This window comes from Fringilla coelebs, assembly GCF_963513975.1.
Source record: "Fringilla coelebs genome assembly, chromosome: 2".
In the NCBI taxonomy this organism is placed as follows: Eukaryota; Metazoa; Chordata; class Aves; order Passeriformes; family Fringillidae; genus Fringilla; species Fringilla coelebs.
This window is the reverse complement of record NC_140029.1, coordinates 91,568,113-91,587,593: the sequence shown is the minus strand read 5'-3', so window position 1 is coordinate 91,587,593 and position 19,481 is coordinate 91,568,113. Positions and strand designations below refer to the sequence as shown.

The following is a 19,481-nucleotide window of genomic DNA, read 5'->3' as shown; positions in this document are numbered from 1 at the left end:
CATCATCCTTCACATTACCAGCAGAAAGTCAGCTGAAAAGCAGCATTCATTCTTATCACATACTGATGTATATTTTTGCAGTGCTGGGGCACCTTCAAAAGCTGCAGGCTAGGAGCGTGATCTCTTCCACCAGTAAATTGTTGGTCAGTATTGCCCTTAAATTATTTCAGACCTGGAGGAAGGAGGGTAGTGTGATGTCTGTTCTGGTAATAGTCTGTCTTTATTCTGAAGTAACCAACATTGGAAAAACCTGCCTTGTTTGTTTTTGTGAAGGGCCTCCAAAACCTCCTGGAAAACAAAAAGTGAAAAGTGGACTTAAGAGCAGCTGGTCCTCTTGGTGTTGACCCATTTCACTATGTGATGCTGCTGAAACTAAGGCTGGAAACAACATGCAGGCTTGGAGTCCTGCTTTAATTCTCTCTCTTGCTATTTCCAGCTGGTGCCATCCCAAGCACTGGTATGGAAACACACGCTTCTGATATTGGTCCCGTTAGCCTTTCAAATACTGCCTTGGGACCATGGTTTAAGGATTTTGTTCTTGCTCTTTGTTGTTAAATAGATTTCTGGTGTGTACATGAGCAGATTTGTATGAAATGCAAAGTCTCAGCATCCACTGTGTGTTCCCTTGGGTGCCCTTCTTTTTAACTGGAGTTTATTATAATAAGGCAAAAAATGACATTTTACATTTTTTCTGTTAATCTGTATTGTTCTCTTTTGGTGGCTCTGGGTGCTGATGCAGGAGATTTTTCTTGCTACATATGAACTCTGATTCTGAATTCTCTGAGGAGAATTTGAAAGTAAAGGATTTAAGTTGTTGCCATTTCTGAGCAGTGGAATTTGAAGCCCTTTTGGACTGTAAGTAGCATAGTAGGTGTGCCAGAGTTCTGGATTTCTCTCCTCAGAGAATGTCTTGTATGATACTAAAGGAATTTGGTAGTGGCAGTGAACATGGAAGAAAAGATCTCTCAGAAAATCAGAAGTGCTTGTGTAGTTTAACAAGTGGATCTCAGGCATGGGGAAAGTATTTAACATTTGCCATTGCCTGGAACAGGGCAATGTAGAAGAAGCCTCTGAAACCTTCTGTTTTCCTGTCCCAAACACTTGAGATATTCAAGGAAGAAAAACGCTGGCCTTATGTATTTGAAGGTGTTGCCAAGGGTGTCTTATCTTGGCAATTCCTCCTTCTGTTGTTAACAGCAGGGTTCATTTTGTGCCGAGAGGGTCCAGAATGAGTGCTGGACACTATTCTTAGCCATCTGTAATAACATTCTAGCACCACCATTCTTCCAAATTATGCCTAGGATAATGTAACTGCCGGAGTAAAATCCACTCTGCAGCTTAACAGAGGGACCTTCTGTTTCCAGGACTGCCAGTCCCTCAATTTTATACATTTACACACTGCTCTCTGGAAGAATAAATAATACATGAACATATGCATTGGCTAAGTGAAATTTCCTTCTGATTATAGTGAGGCACTGTTTAATGGCAATTATAAAATATGTTTCTTTCATCTTTTGCTACTCCTGCTGTGTGTTGAAGAGTATGCCTTTATATCTTTTGTTGTTGTTGTTGTTTTAAGTTGCCCTCTTGTTTTTATTTTTTAAACAAATTGATCATTTTTCATATGTTAGTGAGTTGCAGTTTTGAAATCTTCTGAACACGTTTCTGGCAGAATTACCTCATCTAAATCAGAAATAGTGCTACTGCATGAGTGCCCTTAAATGAGGTGGCTGCTACATCTATATTACAAGAATAGAATTTTTGAAAGGAAACTGATTGACATTTATCCCAAATGAAATGTTTACTCTCTGTTTAATACCTGGTGGGCAATTCAATACTCTGAATCTATATTAAACATGTTTAATATTAAAATGTTTAAGAAGCATTATTAAGGCTCAAAATAGGTACTCAAAAGTCAGAGCTGTATCTTGGAATGCATGTATTATGAAATGGTGTTGAATTGTATGGTGAAACATTGGGTTTTCCACTTACTAAATTCATAGAATAAGCCCTTTTCAATCATCTATTTTCAAAGGCTGATTTGGAGGGTAGGAGTATATATGACTCCTTCCCAAACCTGTAGGCTGGGGAGTTGAATGCTGTTTCAGGAACCTGGATTTTGCTCTCCTGTCTCCACTCTACAGTCCCATTTCATATTGAACAGCAGGTCAGTGAAGACAAGCTGTTGGAAGGTGAACAGTCTTTACTCATTCTCTAATTCACAGAAACCTATCTTAAAACCTTATGGTCTGATACTGAGAAGGATCAGTCTCATAGCTGTTAACTCAGTAGGATTTATGCTAGAATATGTACAGACTTGAGAAAAACTGGATCAAGATTTGGGGCACATAAAGTTAAAAGGAGGGGAATTTTTTACTTCATTGTGGAGTCTTGATCCCATTTGTAAACAGTAGATTACTTTCTTAATAATTCAGATATTGTGGAAAAATTAATAAAGACATTTAAATCATTCTTCAGATAACAGTATTAGTTACATTATTTGTTCCTAGCCCCATTTTTAGCTGAAGTACCACGCTTGACATTTTCTAATGTGCACTCCACATGCTTCCTCACTCATCTGAGGCAGAACTGTGGTAGAAAAGATGTTTTAGCAAATTTCTGTCTAGGTTCTGACTATAGGATATGTCCAGCAGAGAATAGTATCGGTTGTTGCTGTGCCTCCTGCCCATAATGGTAATTGTATGTACCTGCTAATAGGTCTTCAGAAAAAGAATAGGAGCATAGAGAAGATGCTGTAGTTCATGAGGCTGTAATTTTTGTCATGAGGAGAGCTGTCAGTTTTGGAGGCAGGATCTGTATTTAACAGTCTGCATCTGGTCGGGTGCAGTGCTGTTCAAGGGGTGCTGTGTTCTTGGCTCCAAACTGCAGCCACTGCACTGAGCTTCTCTGGGCAGCACTGCCCATGAAACTTTCAATTCTCTGCTTTCAGGTATCACCCACATGTTCTGGATTTGCCCTGACACCATCTCTCACCAAGGCTACTCATCTCAATTGCAATATCCCATTATCTTCTTTATAGTTAGAAATTATAAAGCAAATTGGGTGAAGCCAGATGCATTTTGGATTTCAATGGCAAAACTGGATGTTTTATTACAGAAGTGGGTCAGCAAATCTTCCCCAAATGCTGACATTTTCTACACATGGCCCAGTGTTCGTTTTCATGCCCTGAGTTCTGACAACAGGGTCTGTTCTCGGCTATCCCAAACAGGACTAATATAAGAAGTTAAACTTTCTGTGTCACATTTCAAGAGAGTACTGCAATCAGCCCTGGGCTGTGGAGTGGCCCCCAGGAGCTTAAGATCCAGTGGACCATGAAACCTGTCTCAGAAAGATGAGATGTGGCATTTTATGTAACACACTGTGCTCGTAACTGGCTCTTTTATTGCATGTGTAGAATCACTGAATTCCTTTCAAGAGAGAATGGTGTATTGCTTTGGTGTTCAGGAGACAGCTTTTTTTGGTGGATTTCTCTTGTTTTTACCTAAAGCAGCTGCATTTTTGGAACTTACATGTGAATAGGAATGTACTAGGGACTGTGGGTTTCCAGTACAGTGAGAAAAGAGGGATGGGGTCAGAGAAGGCTGCCTGATGAAATTAACAGCAGACTCATCTTTCTGTGTGGCAGAAGTACATTTCCCACTCAGACACACTGGATTGCTTTCTCGTTGGGAAGGTGAGAACAGTTTGATGAGGGCTGAGAAGTCTGTTTAAGTTTGGGAGTCACTAAAGGACAACAGCTACCACAGTCTAATCTGCATTATGATTAATCCGTTCAACAATCAACCATTTTAACAATTAGCTCTGTTACCAGATCAGTCCATTAAGGTAATTAAAACTCTCTTTGCTTTCATTTAACCCCTCAGGTTTCCACTTCTAATAGGTTGAGTGTCCTTATAGCCTAATGTAGATTATGTTATGGTAACTGATGATCCAGGTGTCTGTTGTAGCCTACTTGGCCTACTGTTTGTGTCCTTAATGATTCAGCAGAGGTATGGCTTTAGGTGCTGCTGTAAACAGTCCTCTAAATCTTAAAAATCAATGATAAATGAAAGGAACTTAATTATAATTTGTACTGACAGCATTGTCTGTTACTTAGGTTGCATGAGATTGGCTCGTTGGTGGAGGGCAGGCATAGGAATTGTTCTGTGATTTTTGTTCTGTTCAAAACTTTGTCAAACACTTACTGTACGCTGAGTTTTTCCCATTCTATGCATCTGACTATGTTTAAATTGCTTAGGAAAATTTAATTAAAACCAGTCTGGCTGTATTGAAGAATGGGCTGATGAGAAAATGGAAGGGGAGACCAGAAAAATGTACATTCTTTTGCCTGTGTAATATTGTTCTAAATGACAATATTCTTTTCAATGCTGTGAAAAGATCTTCCATCTCTCTGGTTTGAAACAGGAAATTTGTTTGATGACCACGGCTCAAATCAAGAGGCAGATTTAGTTGATTTAAGAGTGGGGGGTAGAGAGGTGCAGGAATGAGAAGAGGCTGAAATTGGAAAAAGAAGTCCAGGAAAAGAAGAATGAATGGAAGTTTGAGAAGTGAGTGAAGCCCAAGCTGAAAAAGCAGGACAGCAAGGAGAATGGGACCATCAGTGAAGGAAAAGCCCAGAACTGGGATGGGAAGCAGATGGGAAGAGCTGGATAGGAAAGTTTAGGTGTGGGGCTAGCAAGTCGAATAGCAGATTCCCACAAAGCACCTCTCTTTCAAGAAGCTAGAGCAGCACCCAAGGTGTTTCCCTCTCATCCTGCCTTTGTTAGAGGAAGCAGGCTGGCACAGCATCCTGCTCCTCTGCAGCACTAGCAGGTTGCCATCTTGCCTTTGACAAATCAAGTGGCAGAGATCTGTGCAGAACTGAGGGCTCCAGGTCTGAGATGAACCATATGGCTGCTGCCACAGCGTCCCACCGTGGGAGACATTTGTCTGCCTTCCTGGTGGTAGGGACCTAGGAAACTGCTGTCCTTTCCTCAGGGTCTTTATACTCTCATTTTAACACCAGGTGAAGCACTCAGGGTTGAGTAGTGCTGAACTAAAGCTGCCTGTGCATCCTGTAACTTTTTTTCCGTGATGTAATTCCCCCCTCTGCCAAAACATGCTTTGCTCAATGAGAGAGAGGAGTTGTGCTTATAGAATGCACTTTTTGTCTGGCTTGCTGCATAAAAATAAAAATGCAGTGTAAGAGTCAGGGAATTGAGGAAAGTGGCTGTAGAAGCTACAGGAACATGATCTGATCCACCAGGCCATCTGAGTTTGTGTGATATTGAACTAGTCATTTTTAGCTTTTCAGAGGCTGTCGTTAGCCAGTGTATGTAACTCATTGGAAATGCCCAATCCTAGAGCCTGAAAGAAGAGTGGTAAGAATACTGCACGTTCTGTTCTGAAAAAGAAGTCTCAGAAAAGCATCTCAAATCAAGTACTGCTCAAATCAGCAGATACTTCTGAAATTATGCCATCTGTGCCTTAGCTCACTCACCATGTAATGGTAATAATGCTACTTCTAAAAGAAGATTGTGGGAGATTTTGAAAATAAATTAGCTTAATGTTTTGTGATGCAGTTAAGAAAAAAGAATTGGATGAGGATGAAGGCTGGAGGAATATAAAGGAGCTGAAAGATTGTACTATGAACTAGTGTCATGCACCTACCATGTAATCCAAATGTCTGCTATAAACATGGAGTTCGTCAACTGTAAACTACAAAGGAGAAGGAAAGATACAAAGGAAAAGAAAGATCTGGGAACATTGCTGGGTCTTGTGATAATTGAGGCATCACTTTCATGGTCTTACAATGTGATCTTAAAAGGTCTTAGTAGCTATCAGAGAAGCACTAATGCCTTTGAGCTTTTGGGAGAACTCCTCTGGACACTTGTCTGTATGTCCATTTTCACAGCAGAAAGATGAGAGCAAACTGGAGACAGGGCCAGTGAGGCTGTTAGCAAGGTCAAAAGAATGGGTGGCCAGTTTTAAAAGGTAAAGGAGAATATCTGGCCTTGCAAAAGGAAGACTGAGGGATGAATAAGACAGCAGTTTGTGAATACACTTGAAGGATTAATAGCAAGATGGAAACCGGATGAGGCGAGGAACAGTTCTTGGCAAAACAACCATTAGGTTTGAGATAAATGGGAATTAAGTTGAGGTTGAAAATCAAATAGTTTTCTAAGAGAGTAGTGACAGTCTTTGACAGCATCCCAACGGACAGAGTGGAAAACCCCTTGTTGGGCTGGAGGTGAGGCTTGAGCCCTTTGACAAGGGTGTAAGCAGGGCCTGGGCTCAGACTCAGGACTCTATAGCCCGTTAAATGTGTTAACTGTAGCAGATGCTGCTTGCACACTTGGACATCCTGCCTTCAGTGCATGTGGGTGGTTGACCTTTTCCTTCTCTCAAGTGAAATCAAGTCATTAGGAATTGTCTCTAACTATTCTGGCCCCATACTTCAGAGCTTCAGCTGCTTTAATCTTAGTAAGCCTTGGGGAGCCAGATTACCAGCAGATCTGCCCCCCAGAGTCCGGGAGCATATGAGGAGATCTCTTTCAGATGGCTGGTTTTTAACACGCAGCCAGAGAGGTCTGTTGAGTGCCTGAGCATGTGTTCAAAGAAGGGGATGTATGTGCTCTCTGTTAGCATTTCCAAGATGCAGAAAAGCCTCTTGTCTGTTTGCTCCAGAGTATCTGTTAGTCCTGGTTCATGCAGCATTTTGGAATTGAAAAACTCTGTTGTGTAAGGGCTGAAGGAAAAAATACATCGTTGGAGTGGAAACATTGCCGTTTTCAGCCTTTGGATGGCCTCCACTTCATGTTTGTCACATGCAATTCATATCTGAAAGGAACGTGTGTCGCTGCTGATGTGATGTGCCATGTCATAAAAGCTTTGGTGACATTTTCTGACCTCTTACAAACTAACGAAAGAGGTTTGCAACTTGTAAATGCCATCTGCCATGGCAAAGCAGCTTCCCAGTTCTCTAATCACATATGCCTCTTGTGAAATGCTGCATCACCTTGAAAAAAACTAGCATATTAATGGAGGAAGCTTGTCATTTCACTCATTCCCAAATTCTTTACATAATTCATCTATTAAGTTTTTTTGCTTATTATGAACCCTGAGGGGTGGAAGTTGCAGCAAATCCATGATAGCTTTAGGAGTTCTGTTTCATTAGAGCTGTATTTACTTTCTGATTTTTTGGTAGTCTGAATTGGAACCATTCTCCCTATGATCTTAATTTTTGCAGATGCTCATGGGGTTCACAGATGGAAGTGTGAAAAGTCTGAGCTGTCTCAGGAACATGTAACAGGACTTGGGGGGTGTGTAAAAACAGGGGAGTGTTCTTCATTAACCTGTGTTTGTTCCCGTGGTCCATTATGGGAACTGAGGTGTGCTAATTATTTTTAACTGATTCAACTCATGTCACACTGATAGCCTCAGATGTGGGATAAGGAGACCAAATGTGGGGTTCAGTTTTTTCTGGGCTGACAGCTTATATAATGAACAGTTTTGAATCAGTAGGGACAGTTTTTACAGCCTGGAAAAAAATAAACAAAGTGTTTTGTGCTTGGATAGAAGAGCACTTTATCCACTTGTACTTTACTTTGCATAGTGCTGTTGTTGGCTGCTCTGGCTTTTGCATGTCAATAAGACGAACTTTCTAAAGAGAGGATTTATTGCAGGAAATGTGTCCATATTGCAGGCCACATACAAAGCATGCATTAATTTCTGAGTAACAATGAGCAAAAGCTGCTTCAGATGATGCCAGGGTACAAAACTGCATCTCTACAGACTGGTGAGAAGCAACAGATCTCCCTTCTGTCATAAACAGTGCTTTTTGTGTTTGCTGAGACGAGTGTGAGCATTGTCTAGCCCTCACCACCAGCGCTGAAGAAGTTAGGTCTGTTTTTATCACTGTATAACAGGCAGGGAAGGAGTTCTGCTGAAAAATGAAGTGACAACACTAGCAAATCTGTATAAGCAGCAAACCAAGATACCAGAAGCCCTGGCTTGCCAGCCTGTGTCATTACATCATACCCATGTGCCCTGGGCAAACCCTGTTCTTTTGACTGCGTTTGTCCATAGCATTGGTGACATAGCAGGCTTCAATACTGATTCTAATGCTGGTTTTTATACATAAGATTATCATTTCTGTGGCAGGACCTGTCCTCAGGCTTCTTATTGGTAAAAAGATCTTGTAATTTCTTCATTGGGTTATTGAGGCTAGATGTGCGTGGGTGTCACAGAATGGATAAATAAAAAATATCATCCAGGAGCAAGAGAAATCAAGAAGCCTGTGAGCATCACTCTGGATTCATATTCTGAGGTGGCAGGGGTATGTTCTCAGTCCAGCACTTGCAAGACAAAGCCATTACAGTGTTCTGCTCCCTCCTAGCAGAGCAGATGGAAAGGTCCCACTGTGCACGTACCGCCTCAAGGGTCCTGCTCACAGATGGAGTGATGAAACCCTAAAGCTGCTGTGCAGGAGTTCAGTGGGTTTTTTGTAGCTGCTTTGCCATGTAGCCATTTCAGTCTGACCTGTTTTTAGAGATCCTGACGAGGTCTGCAAAACAAACTTATTTTTAACTGCTATTCACATGATTCTTATCTTACCATTTGTAATTTTAAGAAGCTAATATGGGAGTTGGGTGGGATAGGTTTTTGCATTGGCTGCTCTGCAGTAATGACTTTTTTGCCTGGTTTGGCCCAGCAACAGAAGGAGAAGCCATCTCCTTTTTGCAGTAGCTGCAAAGTGACAACGGTTAGATTAGCAGTTACTGCAGGCTAGTTGGTGCAGTGTAAAACTGCACCATTCTATTGTGAAGTCAGCCTATTGGTGTGGCCTGGGAGATAGCGGCACAGGCACCTGAAACAGAAGATATTTGAACTCCTTAGAGGATGCTGTGTAGCTTTTTATCACAGCCCAGTCATAGCTGACATTTAAAATGTGCAGCAAGGAGGGAAGGAGATTAGATGTCTCAGTAGTGGTATTGCAGCCCATCTGGGCTTTTCAGAGCGAGAAACTGTACCAGCTAGGTATCCCTGGCTGGTATCAAAATACTGCCTTTGTTGTCTGCTTGAATAATAGCCAGGTACACCATGTGTGGGAAGGGATTTTCAGGGCAGAAAAGCTCCTTAGCATCCAGCTAAGGGAACAGCAAGGCACTGCTGTTGGGAAGGCTGTGTGAGGAGCCGGGTCTGCTGTTTCCTTCCAGCACTGAGCAACTTCTCTCATTTTAGGAACTTTCCGCTGTACGTTCTGTGAGACTGAAGTGGAGGAAGATGAGTCGGCCATGCCCAAAAAGGATGCAAGGACGCTGGTTGCGAGATTCAACGAGCAGATTGAGCCCATCTACGCACTGCTTCGTGAGACGGAAGACGTTAACTTAGCCTATGAAATCCTGGAGCCAGAACCCACAGAGATTCCTGCCCTGAAGCAGAGGTGGGAGCACGCCTGGTCTTTCCTCACTGCACTGCTTCCTTGTAGAGCTTTCCTCTGCTCTGCTCTGTGGGGCTTTCCCAAACCTTGTGCAGGACTTACTTGTACAGCACCAACTATGCAAACAACTGACAGATTGCCCCAGGGACGTGTGCTTTACAAGGAGACAGAAGGCTGTAACCATTTTTTACTAAACGAGGCAAATAACTGTTATTCTGGTCAGCCCTCTGCATGTATTTTTCTCTGAGGTGGGATGCTTGAATTGCATGCTGCTTGCCATGCTGCAGCTGGTATGCACACCAAGCCCTTGGCCCAGTAGTTAAAAAATGCAGCTGCTTGACAAAGCTCTGAAGGTGCCACCTCTGCTGTCTTCTATCTCTCAAATACTTATCTGTCATCTGTTCCTTTTGCTTCAACCGAGCTTTTGAAATGAAGCTATCTGCAATCCACACCTTGTATTTCAAATCCTCATATTACAGCATTCTAGTTTGAAGACATTACTTGTAATAAGCAGTTTTTTTCTTCTGATTTTTGTCCAACTTGTTACACACCTCTTCTTTTCAGGAGAAGACCATGTTGGAATCAAAAACTCCTTAAAATGTTCTTACCCATGGGAAATGACACTTTCTTTCAGAACATTCCTAGCTTTACAAAAACAGATGATGTTTAAATAATGCAAAAAGATGTGGGGAGCTGTCAGTTTTGTCAGCTGTGGTGAAATGTGATGCACTTCTCTGTATTTAAAAAAAAATTAATTATACACTCAGGGGAAAAGAGCTCTACCATGAGGGGAAGCATTCCCACAGTGCCTTGGGGTGCTTGGCTTCAGTTAATAGGAGAGCAAGCAAGATACTCTTTTTTTTTTCTCTCAGGCTAACCTTGAGAAAGAATGTTCCTCATATATTCATGCTAGACAGCTTCTAATTAATATAATAAAAATTCTTTGTCTATTCATAGTCTTTTTCTAGCCAAGAAGGTAGCTATTTTTCCTCATCATTCTGATAGAAAAACAGAAGCAATATAAAGAGCAGAAAGATTTTTCCAAGGTCACTCAACGTGTCTTTGGTGATATGGGGAATTCTTTGAAGCCTTTATACCCAAGCTGAATCACTAGACTTTGCTTTAAAATCCTTTTTCAGTAGTTTAAGTAGTAGAACTGGGATAACCCTACCAAAAAGAGTAATTTTTTAGTGTTCCCTTTTTGTGTACAGGAAATCATCATAGCCGAGGCCTGGTGCAGTCCAGTTAAATAGCAGCACCCACTTACTTGACTCTTAAATACTTAAAAAACATTGTAAATGATTAATTACTTTGTGCAAGGAATGACAAAATAAATAGGCAGCTTTTTAAATGCTTACTTGAACACAACTTGCTTCAGCACATACAGTGATTTAATTATTTATTAACTCTTATTAATTCAAAGCAGTTAATTCCATGAAAGCACTGTTGTGAGATTTTTTTAAAGTGCCAAACCCTGGGTTATTTATCATCTCTGTTTTTATGGAGTCTTGAGTGTCTGAAATCATTGACAAAACTGACATTTGGTGATTCTGAAACAAAGCAAAAAGGTCACAAAATGCCTGCATCTTCTCTTTGCAGTAACTTCGGCAACTCCATGTGTTTTCAGGAGAGTTACAGCTCTAAGTGGCCCCACTGGCACTGCATAACTGCCATTCACCTGCCCTGGGAAACTGGGTAGATCTTTATTTATGTTTTCCTAAGAGGCTGTTAATTTTCTTAATCATGGGAGAGCATGAATTAGCCCCACAGGTTTCAAAATAAACCTGTTTAACTTAAGCCCTTCTCTGTAGCTTTTGAAAAATCGTGGATTTTAATAACCCTTCTATTTCCTTGTGTCAAAATAGCATGATTTCAATTAACAAAAAATCTTCACAGAATTAATTTTCTGTGGTCATGCTGTCGAGAACCATGGGTTGTCTGTTGTGAAGTTGAAACTCTTAAGAGCAGCATAATGAAAATGTGTTTTGTTTTATCTTAAATGTGGCAAAAAAAGAGAGTTACCCCCATTATCCAAGACCTCTCTTAATAGTCTGGGCAGGATTGAGATGAAAATTTCAAGTTGTTTGCCCACTGCACAGTGTGGTTTCTGTGGGCCATACCTCAGCTGTGTCAAGGGCTATTTATGTTGCCTTTAAAGGCAGCTAAGCCACTCATTAAGGGATTTCCATCGAGTTGAATAAAGCAGACTAAATGTAGCCACATCTGGGCCACTGAGCTGCCACAGTTCCTGCCTGCAGGGTGGCCATGTGAAGTCTAGAGCAAGCTGGGGAAAAAGTAGTTTGTGGATCTAAGAGAGAAAGAGAGATTTAAGAGACCCCTTCATCTGCTCTGTGCTGCCTGTAAGGCAGCTCCCACACCTGGCCTTTTGTTGGTGCCTGGTCCATGGTGTCTAATCCTGTACTTTGGAACAGGTTGCTCAACAGTAAGTTCTCTTCTTGCAGAATCAAGTGTTCCCCTGCTCAGGTAGTCTTGGGGTGGTGCTCACACCTACCACCAGTGTCACTGAAAATGAAGAGACATCAGTTGAGGCACACTTGCAAAGCTCTCTGGGGTCCAAAATCAGACAGAAAGTGTCTAGATGGCTCCAGCTCAGTGTAGGACATTGCAGTAGATCACACAAAGTAATTAGTACTGTAGGTGTCTCTTAGAAGTGTTACTTTCATTTTTGAAACGTTCCTGACGTCATGGAATAAGTGCTTTGCTGCTAAATGGTTCTGTGTAGGAAAAAAGTCAATTTCAGGCACAATCACAGAGGCTTCTATGCAAAAGTATTATTAAGTAGTTCCTGGCACTACTGAGGGTTTAGTGTCACGCTGTAGTCATGGGGAGGGAGAGCTTGGGGGAGAGCTGCATTGTGCATCCTGTGAGGAAAGTGGATTACATAAAATTGTCAGGGAAACGCTAGTTAGAGATTTCTATTGTGTGGGAAGCAGAGTGGTGCTTTTCACAGAACACACGCCTGTCTTGGAGAGCTGAAAGGTACCAACACTTGAAATAACACGCTGGGGAGAAGGTCTCTGTGTGGTCCCTTAGGTTACATAAGCAATACATGCGCATGAGCCTTCTGCCCCAAAATTCAAGGCTGCTGTGAAGCTCTCCTAGCAGAGCTGGCTCTGCAGGATTGCTAAGGACACGAGACATGCTAACACAGATGCTGTGAAGTATTTTTTTAACAAATCCCAGCCATTCCACTACCGAGAGCCCGTGAGTAGCTCTCAATCAACACTGTGGCTGAACACACCAATAGAGCAATGTTCACCTACCTGTGTAATTTCCCCTCCCTGTTTACCCCTAAAAATCCAGCAGAATTAGCTCATCAAACAGTGGTAATGTCCTTGCTGAACTAAAAAAGCCCTTATATTAGTCAGGTCTTCTCCAAGTGCAACTTTATTTTAAGCTTCTTGGTTGGAGAAAAGGTCATTGGTAGATAGCAGCAACTGAACCATGCTCACTGATGACAACTGTCAGCTCAGCTGGCATCCTGGAGTATCCCTGATGGATTTAATCTGGACAAGAGAAGGAGTCAAGGCAGGGCTGTTCCTCATGAAAAGCTGTAGTTACCCCTGGCAATCGGATGACTGAAATTATATGGCTGAGGGTGGGTATGATCTGCAGTGGATTTGTTTCTCTGAAAAGATGAAATCTCATTCTGAAGTAGAGGAGCAATCACGTTTGGCTTTCCCCACTCTGCATACATAGCAGCACAGGCCAGGGTGTATTTTAGGCTCGTTGCCATCATCAGTGTGCAGAAAATATTTCACCTGATACCCTGTTTAGATCAGATCCAAGCAGGAATGTTTTTTTTCCATCAGTCTCCTGAGCTAGAAGGGGCCCTACAGGGATATGTGGAGAGAGCAAAGGAGGGCTGGGCTTTGACTGCCATACCCTTCACATGGGTCAGCACCTTCATTTCTCCACTTTTTCTACAGTGAAGACAATTCTTCTGTCTCCTCCTGCACTCCATCAGGGCACAAAGCCTTTTGTCCAGCCCTAGTTCTCTGGTTTGAAGGTGCTTTCTCTTCTTTCATCTCTCTCTGGGCTCCCCAGTCATCCCAGGGCTGCGTCTGTGGATAGTACAGATCTCCTGTGTAACACAGGAGAGGTGACTTCTCAAGTGCATTGTCACTCACAATTCAAGCAAAGGTTTGAATTGTGTTTTTCATGGTGAGTTAACTTCTTCAGGAGTCCTGTGATTAATAACAGTTCATAGCTCTGAGCATGCTGAGTCCCTGGGCCTACTATCTACCTTGGTTAAACTTCACTGCTTTTTTCATGCAGTATTTGGCTGCTGTGTGAAGGCCAAAAAGAGGCTTTTCTAAATACCACACTACTGTTTGACTGTGTTTTGCTGCTGTGGCTTTTGTTTCAGGGAATTCTGGGATGTTATGCTTGTTTTAATCTAAGTGCATTTGCATCTCTAGTGCTGCCTCTTCAGTGTCTGTGGTGGATGTTGCCACTGCCCTATGTAGGGTTTCCCACTAGAGATCCACAAGTTTTCCAAACCAGCAAGCTGCCACAGAAATTCCTGGCAGCACATGTTAGAACTGAGAATGAAAGTTCTCAGTGCAGATCATGAGTGATAACTAATCATCATTTAAGTATTTTTGTCTAAGGAGGGGCTTGTTCTGAGAGCTCTGTTTTTCTCTCTTTAATTTTCATGTAGCAAGGAGCGTGCGGCTGGTGCTGGTTCAGGGGCAGCAGCTGGCCTTGCAGGGGGACACCATCGGGAGGCATGGACTACAAAGGGACCATCCTACGAGGACTTGTATACGCAGAATGTGGTCATCAGCATGGAGGACCAGGAGGATCTGAGCCGGTCTGCGAGCGAAGGAAAGCCAGCCAGAGAGAGACCCATTTGGCTGCGGGAGAGCACGGTGCAGGGGGCTTATGACCCTGATGAAATCAAAGATGGTAAGAAATTCACAGAGCAGAAGTACTGCTGGGCTTGTACAAGGCCTTTACAGTGCTGTCAAAACCATCTTCTGGTGTTTGTGTACAGCTGCTGCTCCCAACACTGGAGTGTCTGCTCCCCTCTGCTGTGCAAAGCACCTGTGTGTAGGCAGATGTAAAAATTCCTTAGATCCAGGATTGAAATCTAGGTCAGTAAAGCTGAGCTGTCCATGAAATTTTGTGGGGGCTTCTAAAATGTTAATTAACTGTTATGTCTTCCACCTTGAGAGCTTATTGCTTCTAGATGAAGGTCTTTCAGTTTTATCTAGAAAGCTGTCTCCCTAATAGGTTACTGCTAAAAAATAACATTTATTAATGTTCAGTGACCCTGAAGTCTACTAAATCTACCAGCACTGTTTATATGCCCCTAGCCTTCTTGATAATTGTTTCTCAAAACTTGTTATGTATGAAGAATACTCAGATATGCAGCTTCTGGAAGTACAGTAGGAAGGTCTGTCACCATGACAGGTGAGTCTTTATTCCCTTCTGTTTGTTTCTCATTATCTCTGCTTTTTTTTTTTCATTCATCTTGGGGTCAGGTTATCCACAGACCAATGATCAAAATCTTATAACCATTCTGCCTTGGTATGTGTGCTGTTTGAGATTCCATGCCAAAATTGGAAATGGAGACCTTTTATGATTTTTATGAGAGTGAGTCAATAGAGAGAGTAATTTTAGGATTATGAACCAAAACTGTTGATGCCCTAGGAAAAAAATAAGGCAAAAGAGAGTCATATGGGTGAGTATGTGACCCTGGAACTCGTGCCATGTTCAGGAGAGGAGCGGAGTAGTTAGGTGTAGCAGAAGTGAAGAAAATAGATGTGATGTAATGGTCACAAGATACCTAAAGAATTTGTTCACATGTAATGCCTTTCAAGTGTATTATGGATCCCAAAACAGTTTTCAAATAGATTAAGCAAAGAGAGGTGATTGAACAACCTGCTCCTGCAGTCTGTAGCAGATGTTGTTGTTACTCACCAGCCATGGTGAGTTCTCACCCCATTCTTCTGCTAGACATTCAATTCACCTGTAGTTTTAAATCAACTCCTTGAGACAGCTTTTGATGTACACAGCATAAATGTTTCTCAAGAAGTCACTGAGGGACATGGAGATGGAGTATCTCCTTACAGCACGGTGGCATCACTGTTTAACCTCCTCAGCTACTGGAGATCAAAGAGGGAGCTTGTGAAAATAGCCTGAAATTGCTTCTGCAACACATAAACAGGAAGGACAGAAACTTGGGACCATTGATAGAAAAGATTGGCAGAAACAGTTCTTGCAAGCAAGAGACAGCCCCTCTGAGCCACAAAGTCAGCCTTTGTGGAGCTGACTGTGGCTGTTGTCGTTTCACAGCTCTCAGTGTGATGAGCTATGATGTTATTTCACAGAGATGCTCTCCTACAGCCTCTTCTGCTCCACAGTCACAAGCAGTGAGCTGAGCACACGACTGCCAACACGCTGCCTTTATTCTTCCTTTCTTTCAGGAATTTGGCAGTGCTTTAGTATTAGTAGTTGTAGCCATCACCTGTTACTACAACTTTGTTTACAATGAAAACAGAATTCTGGTGTAATTAGATTTGGTTCTTTGGGCCTTTATTTTGCCACAGGAAAGGAGTGACCACAAACTGCCCTGGAACTTATTTCCTTCACATTATTTTTTAATCTCAAGTTGAAAAATGTAACCAGCACGTTTCTAACTGGGGAGGGAAAAGACTTGGGAGCTGCCTGCCTGGATGTGGTGCTGAAAGCATGAAGGTCTATGTCTTGGAGGAGTGGGCAAGTGGATGCCTGTAAGAAGGCAGAATGCCAACACCTCAGCTCCAGCAATTGTTCATAAGCAGCATCTTTGATGGTGTAAGACAGAAAGTTTGCCACAAGGAGCCTGTCCTACTTTTTAGGCCTTATTTTTTTTTTCTCCATATTTCATTTTTTGTTCTGTTTTTTGTTTTGTGGTGTTTTTTAGATTTGGTTTGTTTCTTTTTTTCCAATACTCCCTGTAGTTCTTTTGGTGCTAGGTGGACTCACAGCCCTCTCACCAAAGGTAGGATTAGGAGAGGTTTTCTGTGGAATGCTACTTTTTGAGCAGAATTTTACCTTTAGAATCCATGAACTGCAGACATTCTGCCTATCAGAGCCATATTGAGCCCTCCTGGCTGTTGTTCAGCCAAGTTTTCTGAAAGAGGGGCACAGGCCAGGTGTGTCAGCTGGGACACTGCAGTCCCCTTCAAATAAGAGGTACAGGTAGGGAGCTACAGGGAGTGGTTGTGCTGTGTTTTAGTTGGAGAGCAGGCACTGGTTAGTGCTGTGCTGCACAGCTGGGCTGCAGGCTGCCAGCTCCATCTGCTCCGTGCCATCATCATCTTCCTGTAAGGAGCTTTTTTTCCCTTTCTGCCTGGTACAGGTGCCCCTCTGAGCTCACCAGGCATGGCTGCTCTAAATGTTGTTTCATAACACATGATTTCCACATATTCTTTGTCTGTCTGCCTGGATCAATTTCTTCTCTGTGTTAATCCTTACAGGCAGGGAGCTCAGCAGGGTAGGGCCTGGGTTTGGGGTCTGTATTTTAAGGACTGCTTTGCTTTCTGCTCCACTGTAGAGCCTGAGTTTGACACCTCCCTAGGGAAGTCTTTTCCAGGTGCCTGCCCATCGTGCATTTGTCATCTTCACTTGCAATGTGCTCCTAGTCAAGGCTTCCAGCTGGGAGCCACAGTGACTCCTAGGAAATGTCAGTATTTGCTCTGCCATTATGAGACATAACTATCTCTGTCTTTGAAGGGAGAGGAGGAGTTTGCACAGGGAAAGGATGTGACTGTCAGCTGAGCTCAGTGGCAGTAATTAATGAAGGTTAAGAAGGCTTTCAGGGCCATCACACCGATCTCTGTGAGGAAATGCTCATTGCCTCATGTCCCTTTGCAGGGGGCCGGGATCTGGATGCGTTCCAGGAGCGGGAGGAGAGCCGGGCAGCCCTGGATGACAATGAGGAGGTGATGCGTGCCCTGCTCATCCATGAGAAGAAGACACCTTCCGCTTCCACCGTCACCGTCAGCGGTGCCGCTCCTCTCTCCGGCGGCAACGCGAGTGACTCCGAGAGCGAGACGAGCGAGTCGGAGGAGGAGTCCCCTCCCCGCCCTGCTGCCACGGCCACCGCAACGTACGGGCTGGAGGAGGAGGAGGAGGAGGAAGAGTTCGAGGTGGTGGCAGAAGACCCCACTGTCACGGTGGCTGGGCGCCCGCATTCTTACAGCCAAGTGAGCCAGCGTCCCGAGCTGGTGGCCCAGATGACGCCGGAGGAAAAAGAGGTTTACATAGCCATGGGGCAGCGCATGTTCGAGGACATGTTCGATTAACTGGTCCCTGCTGGGGCATTTTTTAAAAGATGACTTTTTAAGGCACAGACTCTTTAGCAGAACAGAAGACTGGAGCGCATTTTCCCTCCCCTGTGCACAGGCAGGGTCACTGCAGCTCAGCGCTGCTAATCTCAGGCATCCTACTCGCCAGAGCGGGGTAGCAGCAGAGCTGCATGTGCCAAAACACATCGGGGAGGACGAGTCTCAGAAGTGAGGATGCTTGCACGGTAAAAATCTGCTTCAGGGTGCCCTGCACAGGCACTGCTTTAACCTTCTCCAAGGCCCTAGCAGCTCTTTCTCCCGATGGCTTTAAGTTGATTTTTGTTGCAGATCCCAGTGAAGTCCTCATCCCTGCTCTCAGGGGACATAAGGGCTCCATAGTCTGAGCAGAGCACTCTGCAGAGGAGGGCATATGTAACATTCAGCTGCCTGTGCTCAGCGAGGGGAGAGGAGAGGGAAGTATTTGTCTGCTGGTGGCAAGCTCGGGCAGGGCTTGTAGCTGACCCTCTGCCAGCAGCCACTGGCTACCAGAGTGGCTCTTTCTAAGCAGGCCTGTAGGCAGCAACCTTTTCTTGCTCCCGTTCACTCCCTACTGGGACTCAGCACCTCAAGGTCAGGTGTAACTTGAAACAGGCAGAGTGAAAGCCTTGGCAAGCACATGCAGTCAGTCACTTCTTGTCAGTGTAACAAATGCCCTCCATGGATCCGAGCTCTGATTCGCCACGAGAAACCTTCATTTTCCAATATTGCTGCCTGTTGTTTCTGCCTAGCCCTGGTCATGAAGACATGCAGACAGTTCACAATGGGCAGAGCTGCTGTCAGGCAGTGCCAGAAAAGCAGCATAACTAAGTTTTATTTGCAATCTCACCAGGGCTATATGATTTTAAAAGGAATTATACAATTTTGAATTCTGCTTGGCACACTCTTTTACCACAGAAAGACATTTATCAGTGCCTATAGAGCAATATAATGTTTTTAATGTTTTTCTCTTTCAATTGAAAATGTTGCTTTTTTAAAATTGTTGTGTTTTCCTACACAGTACTACAATAAAATAAAATTATAAAAGAGTTCTGTGTTCCAGAGAGTAGGGGCAGCATTATGTGCTGTTCCACTTATATGGGCGGTACAAATTTGCTGCTCACTGAGACTGTAAATCTGTTTTATACTAACTATGGTTTCTATGTTCTGCTAACCTTGTAATGCCTCCTTTGTGGTTTGATTTTTCAGCTTCTCAGTACTCTGAATCCCCTCTTTTTTAAATAGTGTTTTGAATTTTCTTTTAAGTCATTTTAAAGAGGAATGAATAAACAGAAACTTCTCCCCTTTGTCATGTTTCAGTTTATCTTGTGCCTGGTTGGGAATATTGTTTGCTTATCATTTTGATTTATTGGATTCAAGGAAAAAAAAAACCAATTTGAGGTCTCCTTTGAGAGGACAATTCGAAATCCCACTGCACATTGTTTCTCCTTAGCAGAGGTTCCTTGAATGCCTCCTGGAACCTCCTGCACTTCCAGGATGGATGTTTCATTACATCAGTGCTATGTAAAAAACAGAGGTTGCTTTTGATCAGCGCTTCCATTTCTTTCCTCCTTCCTCATGGGAAGCGTAGGCTGATGGTAGAGGGCTTGCAGACATCGTCCTGCTGGTTAAAATGGTGTTCTTGTGTAGACAGGCTTCCAAGATCTTGTATCAAGCTTCTAGATATCAAATCACAGAGCTGA

The 19,481-nt window shown here is 43.2% G+C and overlaps 1 protein-coding gene across 2 annotated transcripts in view; it reads left to right on the top strand.

The window, feature by feature from the left end:
* Positions 1–19,169, top strand: part of GTF2E1 (general transcription factor IIE subunit 1) — a 48,898-nt gene extending 29,729 nt beyond the window's left edge. For both annotated transcript variants that reach the window (XM_084226124.1, XM_084226123.1), the window contains exons 3-5: positions 9,244–9,445; positions 14,127–14,374; positions 17,330–19,169. In XM_084226124.1, coding sequence (XP_084082250.1) covers positions 9,244–9,445; positions 14,127–14,374; positions 17,330–17,760 — 881 coding nt within the window. In that variant the 3' untranslated portion in view covers positions 17,761–19,169. The remainder of the gene's footprint in view (positions 1–9,243; positions 9,446–14,126; positions 14,375–17,329) is intronic.
* Positions 19,170–19,481: the final 312 nt, after the last annotated feature.